At 45.7% G+C, this 18406-nt stretch overlaps 1 protein-coding gene across 1 annotated transcript in view; it reads left to right on the plus strand.

Moving 5' to 3' along the window:
* The first annotated feature begins 646 nt into the window (after window positions 1–646).
* The window catches only part of LOC126251998 (alanine aminotransferase 1-like), a 66217-nt gene continuing 48457 nt past the window's right edge, over window positions 647–18406 (plus strand). The window contains exon 1 of the mRNA XM_049952781.1: window positions 647–1280. Within this exon, the coding sequence (XP_049808738.1) occupies window positions 990–1280 (291 nt within the window). The 5' untranslated portion in view covers window positions 647–989. The remainder of the gene's footprint in view (window positions 1281–18406) is intronic.

Consider the following 18406-nt stretch of genomic DNA (forward strand, 5'->3'; position numbering starts at 1 on the left):
TTTCTATTATTGAAATCGCAGGCATCTGCGCTTCAAGAGCGTGAGACCCACACCACATACGAGTAACAGATGATATCGAACATACACAAAGGACCATGCGAACAGTCAGGGGTTCGACTTACGAGAGGGCGCCACGAAAATGCTAAAAAAAAAACTGAATTGGCAGACTCTTGAAGATCGATGCAAATAATCCCGCAAAAGCGTACTTTCAAAATTCTAAGAACCAGTATTGTATGACGAATATTCTCGAACTTCCTACGTATCGCTCGCGTAGGTATCTTGAAGATTAGGCTAACTACAGAGGGTAGACACCCATTTAAGTAATCTTTATTTCCACGACGCGCGTGCTGTTGGAACGGGAAGATACCGATACCTAACACGTGATAGTTTAGTAATTGCCTCTGACATGGACTTCACAGAACTTTGCAGAGCACGTAGGTGTTTGTTACCTCTCTCGCGCTACCATTCAAAAGGGCGAAACATCAGCGGAAGTCGACACCTACAGGCGAGCTGCTTGGAAAGTGTCAACACGCGGTCGTCCTCACTATCAGCTCTGCTGCACGGACCGTTAGATAGCGCTTTACCACGGACCTTCGGACCTGAACGTCGCCAGTGGAGAGACACACAGTAGCAGACGGTTCTTCCACACGAGCATCTGTGCGGAGGACGTGTCGAGCTCATTTACCCGTTGAGGTGTTGCAGCTTCTCTGTCGCGTTGTTTCTGGCTCGACGAAAGTCATCTCAAAAGACTTGCACCAGGCGACCGGTCTACCCGACGGGAAGCCCTAGCCACACGACGTTTCATTTCACAAGTTACTGTGCGTGCTGGTATGACTTCTGTAACGAGCTCATCAGACAGTTACCACTAAAACTGGCTACAGTTCGAATTCCGTCTAAAGCCGTATACGGTCTGCAGTTCCCTGCTCAGCTCACTCTTAATATCGGGAATTCCGAATTAGCGAGAGCACGTTGAAATTCCAAGAGCAGCCATGGCAGGAAGCCGTGTGTTTCATTCTGTGCGGACCCTTAAAGCGCGCAACGCCATGCCGATATACGAACGCGTGAACGGGAGTGCCGCACTGTATATGGAGACAGTAGCTGTACCTCCTCATATAGCTCGCAACATGGTGACAGCCAACAGTATCGGCGGGGATCGTCCCAGCAGGCGAGCTAAGAGTGTGACTCTGGAAACACTCAACCCGTGCATAAAGGAAATGCAGTATGGTATTAGGGGACCACTCGTGAATCGTGCGTCGAAGATCGAAAAGGAACTGGAAAAGGTACGTTGAAAGCTGCAGTTTACAGTTTCAGTTATACACACATGCAGTATAGTCATATATGTCAAAATCTTTGAAGGTTTTGTGTATTAGTTTCACGTAGTAGTATAATTTAGACACTCTGCATGCAATGCCATAGGGTCAATGTCGTTGCTTGCTTAGTATCTCATTTTTGTGAAGGACTTTAGTTTATCGTGTCTAAGTTGCTTGCTTAGTATCTCATTTTTGTGAAGGTCTTTAGTTTATCGCTGTTACCACCATCTAAAAGACGCCAGGCCTTTTTTGACCTGTTGTTTTAATTCATTTTAATTATATTGTAGTAGTACAGCTTTGCAGCGCTTCCAATGGCAAGAGGTTAAACGTACATTTGTCTGACTGCCTGTGTGCAGTGCGATAGAAAGTACGTGCTTATACACTGAAGCGCCAAAGAAACTGGTATAGGCATGAGTATTCAAATACAGAGACATGTAAACAGGCAGAACACGGTGCTGCGCAGTTGTTGACCGGTTACTGCTGCTACAATGGCAGGTTATCAAGATTTACGCGAGTTTGAACCTGGTGTTATAGTCGGCGCACGACCGATGGGACACAGCATCTACGAGGTAGCTATGAAATGGGGACTTCCCTTAAGGCCATTTCACGAGTATACCGTGAATATCAGGAATCCGGTAAAACATCAAATCTGCGACATCGCTGCGGCCGCGAAAAGATCCTGCAACAACGGGACCAACGACGACTGAAGAGATTGCTTCAGTGTCGCAGATGTGCAATCCTTGTCCAGATTGCTGCAGATTTCAGTGCTGGCCATCAACATGAGTCAGCATGCAAACCATTCAATGAAACATCATTGATAGGGGCTTTCGGAACAGAAGGCCCACTCGTGTACCCTTGATGACTGTACGACACAAAGCTATACGCCTCGCCTGGGCCCGTCAACACCGACATCATAACTGGAAACATGTTGTCTGGTCGGACGAGTCTTATTTCAAATTTTATCGAGCGGATGGACGTGTACGGGTAAGGAGACAACCTCATGAATCCATGGACCCTGTATGTCAGCAGGGGACTGTTCAAGCTGGTGGAGCCTCTGTAATGGTGTGGGGCGTGTGCAGTTGGAGTGGTATGGGACCCCTGATACGTCTAGATACGACTCTGACAGGTGACACGTACGTAAGCATCCTGTCTGATCACCCGCATCCTTTCATGTCAATTGTGCATTCCAGCAGGACAATGAGACACCCCACACGTCCAGAATTGCTACAGAGTGGCTCCAGGAACGTTCTGCTGAGTTTAAACATTTCCGCTGGCCACCAAATTCCCCAGACACGAACATTATTGAGCATATCTGGTATGCCTTGCAACGTCCTGTTCAGAAGAGATCTGCACCCCCTCGTACTTTTACGGATTTACGGACAGCCCCGCAGAACATGGCGTCCGTTCCCTCCAGTTCCTTCCAGCACTACTTCAGACGTTAGTGGAGTCCGTGCCACGACGGTTTGAGACACTTTTGCATGCTCGCGGGGGCCCTACACGATATCAGGCAGGTGTACCAGTTTCTTGGCGCTTCAGTGTGTAGCAGTATATGCTTCTGTTTCTGACAAAGAGATTAGTGTATCGCCGTTTTCGTCCTCTACAACACACCAGTTCTTACGACTAGAAGGCCATTATTCGCAGCGTAGCCCGAGACTTAAGTTATGTTGAAAGGTGACAGCATTGTTAACCAATTACGTTGAGCATCCTGTTGCGTTGAATAGACTATTTATTCGTGCGCTTTCGAAACGAATTCATGTCGTTACGTCATTAGTTTTACAAATTAGCTGTTCTGCCATCTTAACTTCCCATGATCGCTTGCGACAGGCGTTCGGAGTAAAACCGTGGACGGCTCCTAGTAAAGTTTTACCAGAAATGGACAGGGACTGTATTTGAATTATGCTGACATGACTCTTGACGCTCTCTGGAAACTGCGGGAAGCTGCCCTGGCTACGATATACGGAATTCAGGCTGCAGCTTTCAGTGTTGCTTTACAAAGAAAAATACAGGACTATTGCGCTAACTTAATCTTTGTTCTACTGAAATCATTATTGAAATGAATATTAGTGTAAGTGACGATGAAGAAATAGCTGAAATCCTTACAATCGAACAAATCTCCTGGGCCCTGTGGAATCCCTATCAGAGTCTAAACTGAATTTACGGCTGAATTAGCTCTACTTTGAACCATAATTTATTGTAGATACCTCGAACAAAAAACCGTGAGCATTAATTGAAGGAAAGCACAGGCCACATCCATCTAGAAGACGGGTAGTAGGAGTCATCTATAAATCAACAGTCAATATCTTGACATCGGTTTGTTGTAGAACCTTACATCTTGAGCTCAAACGTAATAAGGTATCTCGAACAGAAAGAGCCCCTCCAGGCCAATTACCATAGATTCTGAAAACATCGGTCACGTGAAACCCGAATCACACTTTTGTTACATGATATACTGAAAGCTTTGGATCAAGGCCGTCAGGTAAATACATTATTTCTCGATTTGCGAAAAAAGTATTTAATTCAGTACCGCATCAACGCATATTACCAAAAGTACGATCGTATGAGCACCCCAGTTACTACACACACTGAGGTTGCCCCCTCACCCGCGGTCGTCGAGAGAATTCAGGCTGCAGCATCCAACCGGCCGGAGTGGCCGAGCGGTTCTAGGCGCTACAGTCTGGAACCGCGCGACCGCTACGGTCGCAGGTTCGAATCCTGCCTCGGGCATGGATGTGTGTGACGTCCCTAGGTTAGGTTAGGTTTAAGTAGTTCTAAGTTCTAGGAGACTGATGACCTCAGAAGTTTAGTCCCCCCAGTGCTCAGTCTTTTTTTTTTTTTTTTTTTTTTTTTTTGCTGCGTCCAATGTTGCTTTGCAAAGAAAAATACAGGAATATTGCGCTAAGTTAATCCTTCTTCCACTGAAATCATTATTGAAATGAATATTACAATCGGAGTTCGCTCCAAGACGTGGTAAACAGCGAAAGTGTACCCAGGAGCCTATCGAAAGGCCTCCCTGGTTCACCTGACACAGATTTCTGGTCCTGCCTGTGACTGATGATAATCATCATCCAGATGCAGTCATTTTTCAGCCTGCAAGAGCCGGGAATTGGCGGAGGTTGGGACTACTGGTAATTGGAAGTTCCACTGTTAGCTTTGTAATCGGGGCATTACGGACGCGACTATCAAGGATGGGAGGGGGCGCAGGAGGAGAAAGAGGATGAGGAGTAGTCACAGAAGTGGAAAGGGTCTTCCAGATGCCATAAATAGCACAGATTGCAGTCAACTACAGGTGATGGTTCATTTCGGTACTAATACTGCGAGTCACTTGGCGTCAGAAGAGATTCTGTTTGGTTTCTGGAAGCTATTTGAAGTGGTAAAGACTGCCATTCTTCTTCCAAGATGAAGACAGATCGGTAGTATCGTCAACAGGACCAGTTGTGCGTGTTTGGTACAGCTGAGTGGAGGGTCTGAATCACAGGCTCAGGTGGTTTTGGGGCTGTGTAGGATGCAGATTCCTCGACTTGCGCCATAGGATAGTCGCTTTACAGGTTCCGCTTAATAGGTCAGACACAGGAAACAGCTGCACGTGTGGGTGAACAGGGCGGTGTTTTAGGTTAGATGATCGGGAAAGAACAAAAATGGCTTCAGTCTCGAAGGATTCAGGTCAAACACAGGTAGAGGTAGACGTAGGAACCATAGGTAATGCAGTTGTGTCGTAGCATTACTGGGAAAGAATCAGAGATCCAAGCTTATATCGGTATAGGTATTGGAATACGAGTAATGCCAAAGAAAGGTCAGCCAAAATTTTTACGAAATGAGTGTCCAGAAGGGATAGGTTAAATACAGTTGATCGCGGAGTGTTTGTTCCGGTTAGAATTAGTATATGTTGAAATTAAATTGAAGTAGATAGTTTCTGTGAGTTAGTGTGGATAGAGGTTACACTTGACAACCTGAATAAATTAATAATAGGCTCATTTTACCGACCCCTTGTCTCAGATCACACGCTTGTTGAGAGGTTCAAAGAAAATTTGAGTACCACCTCAAACAGGTACTGCACTCACACAGTTAAAGGTTGTGGTGCCATCAATCTGTCCTCGATATGTTGGTGAAAATACATGTTCAAAGCAGGTGATAGGCACAAAAATTCGCCCGAAATTGTTCTAAATGCTCTCTCTGAAAAATATTTTGAGCAGTTACTTCAGGAGCACACCAGAACTGTAAATGGTTGCGAAAAGGTACTTGAACTCTTAGGATAAATAATCCTAAGAAAACAGAGGACATCATAACGGTCTTAGGGATTAGTAAGCACAAAGTCGTTGTGGCGAGACTTAATACCGTAACATCCAAAGCCACCAAAAATAAAAGTAAAATGTGTCTATTTACAAAAGCAGATAAAAATTCGCTTGACACTTTTCTAAGAGAAAGTGTCCATTCCTTTCAAATTATGTAAGCATACACCAGACGTAGCTTGAATTCAAGGAAATAGTATGGGCAGCAATTGAAAGATTTATACCTAATAAATTAAAAGAGTTTGAACTAATTCCGCGTGCTACACAAAACGTGCCAGAACACTGTTGCAGAAGCAACGAAAAGAGCATGCCAACTTTAAAACACAAGAAGATCGAGATTCACCACGAATATCAGTGCGAGATGCTTTTAATAATGTCTACAACGGAACTCTGCCGGGAAAACTGACAGAAAATCCAAACAGATTCTGCTCACAGGTAAAGTACTCCAGCGGCAAGACACAATCAATATCCTCATTGCATGATATGCCGATGACAGGGTCACAAAATGGAGTTACTGAATATGATTTTCCGCAATTCTTTCACCCAAGAAGACGAAGTAAATATTTCTGAATTCGAATCAAGAACAACTGCCAACATGAGTAACTTAGAAGTATATATCCTCGGTGTAGCGAAGCTGCTTAAAGCACTTAATAAAGGCAAGTCTTCCAGGCCAGTTAGCATGCCAACTAGGTTCCCTTTAAAGTATGAACATGTAAACGTCACTACAGATATTCTGATTTAGGTTATGGCATGTTCGATACGTTTGCTATCATTGGCGATGATATGGCGGAGACGAATAACGAAATTCTGAATGACCCACTGAAGTGTCGGAACATCGATGCTTCGATGACTTCCTGAATGGCTGTTTCCATCTCAGCAATGGTTTTGTTGTTATTGCTGTATACTTTGTCTTTAATGTAGCCCCACAAAGAGGAGTTGCATTAGTACAGATCCGGAGCATATGGTAACTAATCGAGGGCCCTGCCAGTCGTCTCTGGGTACCCAGAGGCAGAATGCGGTCCCCAAAGTGTTGCTCCAGAACGTCAAACACTCTCCTGCTTCGATGGGGTTGAGCTCCGTCTTGTGTGTACCACGTCTTGTCGAAATCACGATCGATTTCGATGGGGATGAAATAATCTTCCAAAACATTCACTTACCGTTCGGTAGCCACCGTGCCATCAAGGAATATCGCACCGATTATTCCGCGACTGGACACTGCAAGCCACACACTCATCCGTTGGGGGCGAAGAGACTTCTCGATAGCGAAATACGGATTCTCAGTCCCCCAAATGCGCCGATTTTGCTTATTTACGAACTCATGCAAATGAAAGTGGGTTTCATCGCTAAACCAAACCATATTCACATACTAATACCCATCATTCGGCGCGGCCAACCGTGTAGTTTGAAAGTCCTAACGCAAACCGTTCAGAAGTTCAATAATTGTCGACCTGTATTTGGCAATAACATACAACAGCTCGCCGTATCTAAGGCCACGAAAGTTGCAGACCATATCACTGAGGTCGATTTGCAGTAGTATTTTGGAACATGTAGGCCTACTGTGTTCTTACATTAAGAATTACCTTGAACAAAACCATGTATTCACAAATAGTACACGGATATAGAAAATATCGCTTGCGTGCAATCAAATTCCGTGCCTATGGAATATCGTCTCAGTTGTGCGACTGGATTCGTGATTTCCTGTCTGAAAGGCCTCTATTCGTACTAATTGAAGGGAAGTCCTCGAATCAAACAGAAGTGATATCTGGCGCTCCCCAAGGAAGTGTTGTAGGCTCTGCTGTTCCTAATCTATATACACTCCTGGAAATTGAAATAAGAACACCGTGAATTCATTGTCCCAGGAAGGGGAAACTTTATTGACACATTCCTGGGGTCAGACACATCACATGATCACACTGACAGAACCACAGGCACATAGACACAGGCAACAGAGCATGCACAATGTCGGCACTAGTACAGTGTATATCCACCTTTCGCAGCAATGCACGCTGCTATTCTCCCATGGAGACGATCGTAGAGATGCTGGATGTAGTCCTGTGGAACAGCTTGCCATGCCATTTCCACCTGGCGCCTCAGTTGGACCAGCGTTCGTGCTGGACGTGCAGACCGCGTGAGACGACGCTTCATCCAGTCCCAAACATGCTCAATGGGGGACAGATCCGGAGATCTTGCTGGCCAGGGTAGTTGACTTACACCTTCTAGAGCACGTTGGGTGGCACGGGATACATGCGGACGTGCATTGTACTGTTGGAACAGCAAGTTCCCTTGCCGGTCTAGGAATGGTAGAACGATGGGTTCGATGACGGTTTGGATGTACCGTGCACTATTCAGTGTCCCCTCGACGATCAGCAGTGGTGTACGGCCAGTGTAGGAGATCGCTCCCCACACCATGATGCCGGGTGTTGGCCCTGTGTGCCTCGGTCGTATGCAGTCCTGATTGTGGCGCTCACCTGCACGGCGCCAAACACGCATACGACCATCATTGGCACCAAGGCAGAAGCGACTCTCATCGCTGAATCGACACGTCTCCATTCGTCCCTCCATTCACGCCTGTCGCGACACCACTGGAGGCGGGCTGCACGATGTTGGGGCGTGAGCGGAAGACGGCCTAACGGTGTGCGGGACCGTAGCCCAGCTTCATGGAGACGGTTGCGAATGGTCCTCGCCGATACCCCAGGAGCAACAGTGTCCCTAATTTGCTGGGAAGTGGCGGTGCGGTCCCCTACGGCACTGCGTAGGATCCTACGGTCTTGGCGTGCATCCGTGTGTCGCTGCGGTCCGGTCCCAGGTCGACGGGCACGTGCACCTTCCGCCGACCACTGGCGACAACATCGATGTACTGTGGAGACCTCACGCCCCACGTGTTGAGCAATTCGGCGGTACGTCCACCCGGCCTCCCGTATGCCCACTATACGCCCTCGCTCAAAGTCCGTCAACTGCACATACGGTTCACGTCGACGCTGTCGCGGCATGCTACCAGTGTTAAAGACTGCGATGGAGCTCCGTATGCCACAGCAAACTGGCTGACACTGACGGCGGCGGTGCACAAATGCTGAGCAGCTAGCGCCATTCGACGGCCAACACCGCGGTTCCTGGTGTGTCCGCTGTGCCGTGCGTGTGATCATTGCTTGTACAGCCCTCTCGCAGTGTCCGGAGCAAGTATGGTGGGTCTGACACACCGGTGTCAATGTGTTCTTTTTTCCATTTCCAGGAGTGTATATGATTTAGGAGACAATCTGAGCAGGCCTCTTAGGTTGTCTGCAGATGATGCAATCATTTACTGTCTAGTAAAGCCATCAGGAGATCTTTAACTGTATTTTTGTTTTATTTTTTATAATTGAGAGCTGCATCAAACCAGTCTCTGGACTGAAGACCACATCAACAACAACAATGGTCTCCTATTCGTATCTTCGTGTGTGTACGGTTAATGTGAATTTTCTGTCAACTGAACAGTGCAAGTAGTATGGTTACATAAAGCCTGTCTGACAGAAAGAGTCGCTGAATCCATCTGAAATTGTGTAACCGTCTTCCAATTAACTTTTATCAAAACTAATTAAGAAACATAAAACAGTATAACGAATGAGCTACCTTGTGAAACTCTGTATTGTGCAGTACAGTGAACGGGGGGCACAATGCATTTCTTGCATTTCCAACACACACAACTAAAAACTAAAGTCCGTCCGAACAGGCCATGAAGGCTCCACGGTACCGACCGGCCGCCGTGTCATCCTCAGCCCACAAGGATTACTGGACGCGGATATGGAGGGGCATGTGCTCAGCACACCGCTCTGCTGGCCGTATGTCAGTTTCTTCTCAATCGGGTAGCCCCTCAGTTTGCCACTGTAAATTTACTTAAGCGAACTAAGAAATTCCTGAACACTCACGAGAATGTGTAACACTGCACTGTAAGAGGAAGAATGTCTGACAAACAAGTAACATCTTAACTAAACTTTAACTGTACTGACCATGGCGATAATTTGAAATGCAATGCTCAACTGTAAATAATTTTGTTGCTCCTACAGTGATGTTAAATGGGCCCTAATAAACTTCCGTAACTTACCTTGTGGCAACGGAAGCTCGGTGCTGTTCGAGACTGGTGAATGTTAGAATGCTGCGCAGCAGCAAAAAAAAAAAAAAAAAGAAAAAAGAGCCTTACCCGAGAGCAATGGAAGATAAAGCAACTATGCTAAACACGTCATATTTAAACTTTAAGTAACTGTCAATAAAATTCTTCTGGATTTGAGGCCGCATTGTCAGTTATAAAATTCCGACGTTTCGCCAACACACCCTAGAAGGCCTTCTGGATTTGAGGCCGCATTGTCAATTATAAAATTCCGACGTTCGCCAACACACCCTAGAAGGCGTCTTGCAATAGTCGCCGAAACGTCTGATGTTTATAATTGACAATGCGGCCTCAAACCCAGAAGAATTTTATTGACTGTGACAACGGCCGCGGAAGCCTACGTTTACATTTAAGTAACTGCTTTCCGCCAAGTGAAATTTGGTGACACAAGATTACAAAATAGTAAGGGGACGGTGAAAGAAACTGAACTTACTGAAGATACAGAAGAGACAACCGTTTAAAAACTGACATATGGAACAATTTTTTAACGATTACAACAGTTTGTAAAAAATTCACTTCTTATATAAAATATAACTCTGTCATGTAACTCATTAATGAAGGGTAAAGGAGTAGTGAATCTAGTCCAAATTATGTGGGCACAGAATTTTGTTTAAATCCGTCTCAACAATCAAGCTAATCAACCCGAATCAATAAAGAAAATCATATTGAAAATTTGCCTTTCAAAAACCTATCATAAATTAAGGGTGAGCAAGCAATGCAGCAGCATTACCTAAATATCTTCACACTTTACAAAACCATGTTTCCAAAAATCAGTATCCTCTGCATTTGCATCTCTGTATTCCAGACAGCTCAAAAGCTTGACCAGACTCTCTTACTTCATACTCTCGAATGTTACACAGGCAACGACAATATCGCTGACAACCAAAGATCACATAGTTTGTACTCAGAACATCTGCGGCGTAATATATCGATTGTTGAAGACTTATATAGGAAAAAAGTATCCAGTAAACAAGTATGAAGTATGACTTATCGAACACAAAAAGACCTCACATCGCTCTTGTCGAATACCGGAAATAGCTGGAAACCTTACAGATCAAACGTAATTGCAAAATGATTAGACAACATATTTGTATTGTGCGAAAAATGACAATTGGCCCTAAATAATAAAAAGTATGAGGTCATCCACATAGGTACTAAAAGGAATTATAAAATTTCGGTTACATGATAAATTGCTAAAATCTAACGCGAACCAAAGAGAGCATTGTTTTACAGCAAACTTGAAGGATGCAACAAATCCGCTAAAGAGACTGGCTACATAGCAACGGCGATAGGAGAGGGGCTAGGACACGAGTAACTGGGACATAGCGCCCGCCTGCCCGGCTGCGTGACTAAATGGAAATCAAACGCAAAGGCGTGAGCACAGCGAGTTGTGGACACTTGTGAGAAGCGACACTTGTGAGAAACTGGAATGTGGAGACACTTGTGAGAAATCCGGGATACTGAGGGACCGGCAGAGGGTGTGTCGCAAATGCTGCGCCACTACCTGCTCGGCCACTACCTGCTGCCGCCTGGTGTGACTGAGCGCTCGGCTTGTGCCGGCCCGGGCAGCTGCCGAGGGACATTCACACTCCTCCAGTGCAACCAGGCTACATTATTTCAGATTTTTTTTGGGCAAGGACAAGTGGCCTTAGTCACATTAGAAATCGGAGCTGATTTTGCCCCCACGATATCGTGTCAACCATTAGTTGCATCACAGTTATGTGTAAGACCTTTTTCATTGGAATTTTTGTTCTGATTAATCTTACATAGGGCATAATTTTCGCTCAACCTCATACTTAACGACGCATTTTACAGAAACTATAGAAACCGTAAATATTTTTCATCTTTCAACCGCTCAGCCAAATTTTGATATGATAGGAATGGCAACCTTTTACCATATATTAAGAGGAATCAACTAAAGAATTTGTTTCTCAGTAGAAACTTTTTTCTTTAATTGTTTCGAAATAAACCTCAATTTTCGCGGACCACGCAGGGAAGTGTACTGAGGTCTAACGTGAGTCCTGCCAGCAATTAGCGTTAAGGAATGCAATTTATGTATTGAAACAAAATGTAGTCATCGTCCACTCAAACAGACATTGTTTCTAAAATTCTCTGCACAAAAATGCTGATTGTGATTGTTAGAAAAGCTATGACTTTTCAGACTTCATTAGTGAATCTTTTACAATTTGCAAGAGACATTTAGCCGACTTTGTGTCGTTTCCAGGGAACACCACGAGGAGGTAGTCTCTCTTCGTCCCCCATTATATTTATTTACAATATTTACCGGATGATTATTTATTTGCAATTTTTACAATAGAGCGATCGGCGTGAACTGAACCTCTTTTCAGTATTTACAAGTGTTGCTGTAGCTTCAGCCATTTCCTTTTCATTGTAATTTCTGTGCATAGGCCACGCAAGTAATAAATGATTTTGTATTGCCGTCAACTTGGAGTCTTGTAAGGGCCGTAGAAACTATTTAATCTGTCTTAATTGCGGACTTCTTTCTTCTTTTCCCACCTAGATTTAAAACTAGTCGGTGAAATTGGTGCCCATGATATTCTGCGTCCTCTCTGAGAATTTTTAGTAAGGAGTAAAAATTTGGATGAACCTTCGAAATTAATGTATTTATCCTCCGATTCCATCCTTCTGAAACATTGTTGGTGCGGTGACGCCTTCCTGAGCGGTTCCATATATTTATCCAACCATTGTTCAACAAAATAGTCGTAAAAATCCTGCAGTTTTTCATTATCTGGCGTGCTCTCCTGAATGCATAGCCACCCATCATCTAACATGTCCAGGGGAATGTGAGCCAAAGCGGAACACAATCTTATGTGAAAACGAATTTCTTCGTTTTCCTTGTAGGCAGTAACAAGGCCGCAATTCTACACTTGCCTCCACAAGCACTGATTGAAATGGTAGTTGCAGCCATTAATCTTCGCATCAGGAAACAAATGTGTTAATGACTGGGTGATTGCAGTTTCAAAATCCATCATGATAGCTGTAGGATTCCATCCAGGTACATTGCTCTTAACAGCTGTGAAAAAGCGATCGTACGTTTCTCGCTTTTTATTCGGTAGCAAGGCGTACACGGTTGGAACTAGAAATATTGGCACGAACAATAAATAACTGTCCAAACTGCTTGCTGGAGCTTTTGAACGTTCCATCGACAAAGAACGAATTGCAGTCTGTTAAACTGGATTTTCCCCTTTCGCTGTCGAACACCAATATCCTATCATTTGGTCCTCAGTTGTCATCTGCAAGCAAAAATTAGCTCCCATCATTCATTAGCAAATGATGTTCGTGCAGAAATATTCCTGTAGCATCGGTCGGATCTTGTGTAGATCCAACGCTTTTTTGCCTGATGCGTCGCAGCGATCTTTTGCAATCCTGTGTGACGTCAGTGATGGGACGATGTCGTATCCTTGATTGAACAATAGCCCTACTTCTTCGGCGTAAACAGAAGCAATTGAAGTGTCCGTTTCTTTTGCACGCCTTTTGGCGTTTGCCACGTATTTTCGCACTTCATTAGCCGCGACGTCCGGAATACATGTATGGCTGCCTTCGCCTAAAACTGAGTTGTTTCTGGTGGATAGTCTTCCTTTACACTTCTTGTTCACGTTTACGCACCGCCAATAACTTACACCTTTATTGTTGGTATATTCCACTATATACTGGTAAGCGTTATAAATCACTAAAGGCTTCCCTTTCGTAGTCGTGGAGAATTCCATCTTTACAACAGGAGCAGTAGTCAACTGCGGTGTGCTACCTGTCTGGTGTCCCTGTAGACCTCCCGCTACCTGTCTGGTGTCCCTGTAGACCTCCCGCTACCTGTCTGGTGTCCCTGTAGACCTCCCGCTACCTGTCTGGTGTCCCTGTAGACCTCCCGCTACCTGTCTGGTGTCCCTGTAGACCTCCCGCTACCTGTCTGGTGTCCCTGTAGACCTCCCGCTACCTGTCTGGTGTCCCTGTAGACCTCCCGCTACCTGTCTGGTGTCCCTGTAGACCTCCCGCTACCTGTCTGGTGTCCCTGTAGACCTCCCGCTACCTGTCTGGTGTCCCTGTAGACCTCCCGCTACCTGTCTGGAGTCCCTGTAGACCTCCCGCTACCTGTCTGGAGTCCCTGTAGACCTCCCGCTACCTGTCTGGTGTCCCTGTAGACCTCCCGCTACCTGTCTGGTGTCCCTGTAGACCTCCCGCTACCTGTCTGGTGTCCCTGTAGACCTCCCGCTACCTGTCTGGTGTCCCTGTAGACCTCCCGCTACCTGTCTGGTGTCCCTGTAGACCTCCCGCTACCTGTCTGGTGTCCCTGTAGACCTCCCGCTACCTGTCTGGTGTCCCTGTAGACCTCCCGCTACCTGTCTGGTGTCCCTGTAGACCTCCCGCTACCTGTCTGGTGTCCCTGTAGACCTCCCGCTACCTGTCTGGTGTCCCTGTAGACCTCCCGCTACCTGTCTGGTGTCCCTGTAGACCTCCCGCTACCTGTCTGGTGTCCCTGTAGACCTCCCGCTACCTGTCTGGTGTCCCTGTAGACCGCCCGCTACCTGTCTGGTGTCCCTGTAGACCGCCCGCTACCTGTCTGGTGTCCCTGTAGACCTCCCGCTACCTGTCTGGTGTCCCTGTAGACCTCCCGCTACCTGTCTGGTGTCCCTGTAGACCTCCCGCTACCTGTCTGGTGTCCCTGTAGACCTCCCGCTACCTGTCTGGTGTCCCTGTAGACCTCCCGCTACCTGTCTGGTGTCCCTGTAGACCTCCCGCTACCTGTCTGGTGTCCCTGTAGACCTCCCGCTACCTGTCTGGTGTCCCTGTAGACCTCCCGCTACCTGTCTGGTGTCCCTGTAGACCTCCCGCTACCTGTCTGGTGTCCCTGTAGACCTCCCGCTACCTGTCTGGTGTCCCTGTAGACCTCCCGCTACCTGTCTGGTGTCCCTGTAGACCTCCCGCTACCTGTCTGGTGTCCCTGTAGACCTCCCGCTACCTGTCTGGTGTCCCTGTAGACCGCCCGCTACCTGTCTGGTGTCCCTGTAGACCGCCCGCTACCTGTCTGGTGTCCCTGTAGACCTCCCGCTACCTGTCTGGTGTCCCTGTAGACCTCCCGCTACCTGTCTGGTGTCCCTGTAGACCGCCCGCTACCTGTCTGGTGTCCCTGTAGACCTCCCGCTACCTGCTCGGCCGGGTCTCCTCACAACTGCCGCTCCTCACAAGTGTCGCAACCTCAGCACAGCAGGCAATCACTGAACCCGTTGGATTGTTTAAAATGTATATAGGGTGACTTTTTCCACCGCCTATACACTTTGGGGATTGATTGATGAGAGGATACGGAACGGAAAAGGTCTAATGAATTTATGTCCGGATATGCATGGTTTCCATGCTAGATTCCATTTATTCACTCATACTTTGTTACAGAGACTGCGGTCTAATACGTGCTGTACCATGCGGCCACAGTTACAGATGCATGTTTTCCTCCTAGAGGACGGTACTGTTCGTCATACGTCATGCCCTAGCACCCTCTCCTGACACAGTAATTGGTACTGTTGTGGCCGACTCACTTTTCTTCCTGACTCACCTAGTAGTGGATGTGGTGCAGCGTTGTAGACAATGGTTCCTTATTCGGATCGAGAGCTTTCCGACATGGTGTTTACTTACGAAAAGGCAAATGGCGACTTGCGGTGGGCAGCACGGCTGTATCAGGAGACCTATCCCGGCCACAACAAACACAGCATTCAGTGTTTGCAACAGTGTTTTGCCGTTCTCTGGCACAGGGTCGTTTCAGGAAGCAGGGAATCATGAAGGACGTAGCCGAAATGTTTGCACACCAGACTTGGAGGAAACTGTGATTAACATTGTGGAAGGTGATCGCTGCGTCAGAATCAGGCAGTTGGCCTGCCAGTACAGGGTAATGAATGTCTCTAGTATGGGAACCATGCATTTCCGGACATACGTTCATTAGATCTTTTTTGTTACGTATTCTCTGATCGATCAATCCCTAGAGTTTGTACACGGTGGACAAAAATCGCCCTGTTTACAGTTAATGCAAAATGCTATGGATTTTTATGGAAGGCATGACCACTACGTCAGACACTGCGGAACAAAATGGTTCTGAGCACTATGGGACTTAACATCTGAGGTCATCAGTCCCCTATAACTTAGAACTACTTAAACCTAACTGACCTAAGGACATCACACACATCCATGCCCGAGGCAGGATTGGAACCTGCGACCGTAGCTGTCGCGCGGTTCCAGACTGAAGCGCCTAGAAGCGTTCGGCCACATCGGCCGGCCACTGCGGAGCAAAAAATATTATTTTTCGTAAATGAAAATGTTGTAATATTTATGAACGTATTTTAATTTCCATCAATTGACACTAGATCTTAATGGGTATATTATAAATATTGTAATCAAAAAGAGGATAATGTTTTAATTATTAAATACGTTAATTTCTAGCCTTATCAAACAATACGTTAAGGGCACCTAGCTATTAGGGATATCGCACGCGTTGCAACTGTAAGATTTCCATGTAGGACGTATCGCAGTTGCTAGCGGCCGCTTGAAGAGCCAAGCTGACACCGGCGATCAAGTGCGTATCGCATTATTAGTAGCGAAAGCGTACAAAAGAGAGAGGGGGGGGGGCAGGGAAGCGCCAAATGATAAGACATTTGTGTGGGAAAATGTTCTCGAACCAGTCCTGTGTGTAGGGGAAGGGGGCCTAAAGCGGCGAGGTCGGGAAAAGTGCCCACCGTAGAGGTGTCTGCCGAGAGGTACTCAAACGAGTTCTGATATGCCACCATTGTCAGTGAGTTTGACAGGGGATGACTGTTGCGTTGTTTTTTAATAAAAACGATTGTGATTTTCAACTGTCTCATGCAACGTTGAGTCATTAATGTTATTCTTGTTATCTCATAACAAGAATAATACTTTCCTACCATATAAATATTTGAACATCGTTTGGCCTACAAACGTAGTTTCTCGTTTTCCTTTTTCGGCCTGATAGTTCCCTCTGGGAACACTGATACCGACATGATGTCCAGTAGCCGAAAGTGGCTGCAGCACTCATCGAGTTCACCCCAACAAGAGTAACGGTAGCTACTGTCTACACATCACGCATAATATTGCAGAGCAGATTCACTACCAAACCCTTCCCCACACATAGCCTTCGTCCCTTTCCGACTAATTTGAATTGCCTGATTTATTTTATTTAAAACCGTTTCTCTTGTGTTATAGTTGCGCTAATACAGAAAAATTGAAAACGGTCTGCTCCGGCCACTAAGTATTGTTTGAGATACTACGGCAGTAAGGGCTTAGCAGTAAGATGCTGTTGAGATGAGACTGGCCACGTTATTCCACTCAGCAGGGAGAAATGGCCACTACGCAAGCCTTCAGGAAAATGCATTCAGTTCCTACATACTGTTTTGCTTTTTACTTCAAAATATTTGGTATGATATCTCAGAGCATGTACATTCAAAATGTGTAAGCGGCAGGGTTCTATCAATAGACATGGTTTCGTGAAAATTCAGTTTCTCTTAGAGTGGCCACTGTAGCCCACCTTGCCCTACAATTGTGCATGTACGAATTTTAAACTTCACGCCCCTCGTCAAGTTCCGTTTTCGCATGCTGACTGAGCCGCGTGAAATCTTTGCCCAAAAAGGGTCGAGGACGGGTCCACTAAAAAGAACTGAGGGACGGTACCTAGCGGTTTCCGAGCTCGCATTTTCAAGCCGTACTATACAGAACGCTGCGAACTGAGGTCAATATCAAGGGTGCGTCGACAGCTTTCCACAAGAAATCAATACACGCTGCAAAACCATGGAATGTATAGATATCAGATGCCGTCGCTAGAGCTTTAGCTTCCGCCAGGATCTGTGGTTGTAGGACGGGAGAGGGGGGGGGGGGGGGGGGCGCCATGGCTTCCTTACGCAACCCTCCCACCATTTTCCTAGAATGATCTGAGAAACCACGGAAAACCAAATACAGTACGGCTCGCCATAGAATTGAGACCAGATTCTTAAAATTATTGAGAATTGCATCACACTTTATCCATGCTTTGGACTGGCACAAGTACATTATTGTCATTTAAATGTGTTTAAAATCAGCTTACAAGCATCATCAATATACTTTTTAAAGTTTTTTTATTTATAAGTAGCTATTTATATTTTGTAAATTTTTATTTCCACATTAATCTTCAGTCAATCTTTTGTACGTAGGAGACAGCTCTCAAGCAAGTCCTGATCTCATCATCCTCTTCGTACATTTTTACTAACCTTTCATCCCGTTTCGTGTACACTTTTTTTCGTTTACCTTAACGTACTCAGCTCTACCCTCACTATAACGCGCACACAGAATTTTTGCTTCTCTTTTCATACACCTAATTACGTCATTGATTTTATGATTTGGTTTAGCAAGCATGTTATTAATTTTGTGGTGCCAGCCTTCTGCAGTGTTGGTCGTTCGATGGCGCCGTTTGTAGAAACTTCAACTGACCGCAGATAGAAAAATTCTAATTAAAGTTCTCTCAAAAATCAAATATTCAAATGTTAATTTAGTCTTAGAATATCCTAAATACTCGCAGTTAACATACTATTAACTCATTGTTAATAGCACACAGCAACTCTGAATAGGAATGACGTTAAACTCACGTACTGTATTTGAGAATAGTACAGTTGATTGTGCAGCTT

This window comes from Schistocerca nitens, chromosome 4 (assembly GCF_023898315.1).
Source record: "Schistocerca nitens isolate TAMUIC-IGC-003100 chromosome 4, iqSchNite1.1, whole genome shotgun sequence".
NCBI classification, from domain to species: Eukaryota; Metazoa; Arthropoda; class Insecta; order Orthoptera; family Acrididae; genus Schistocerca; species Schistocerca nitens.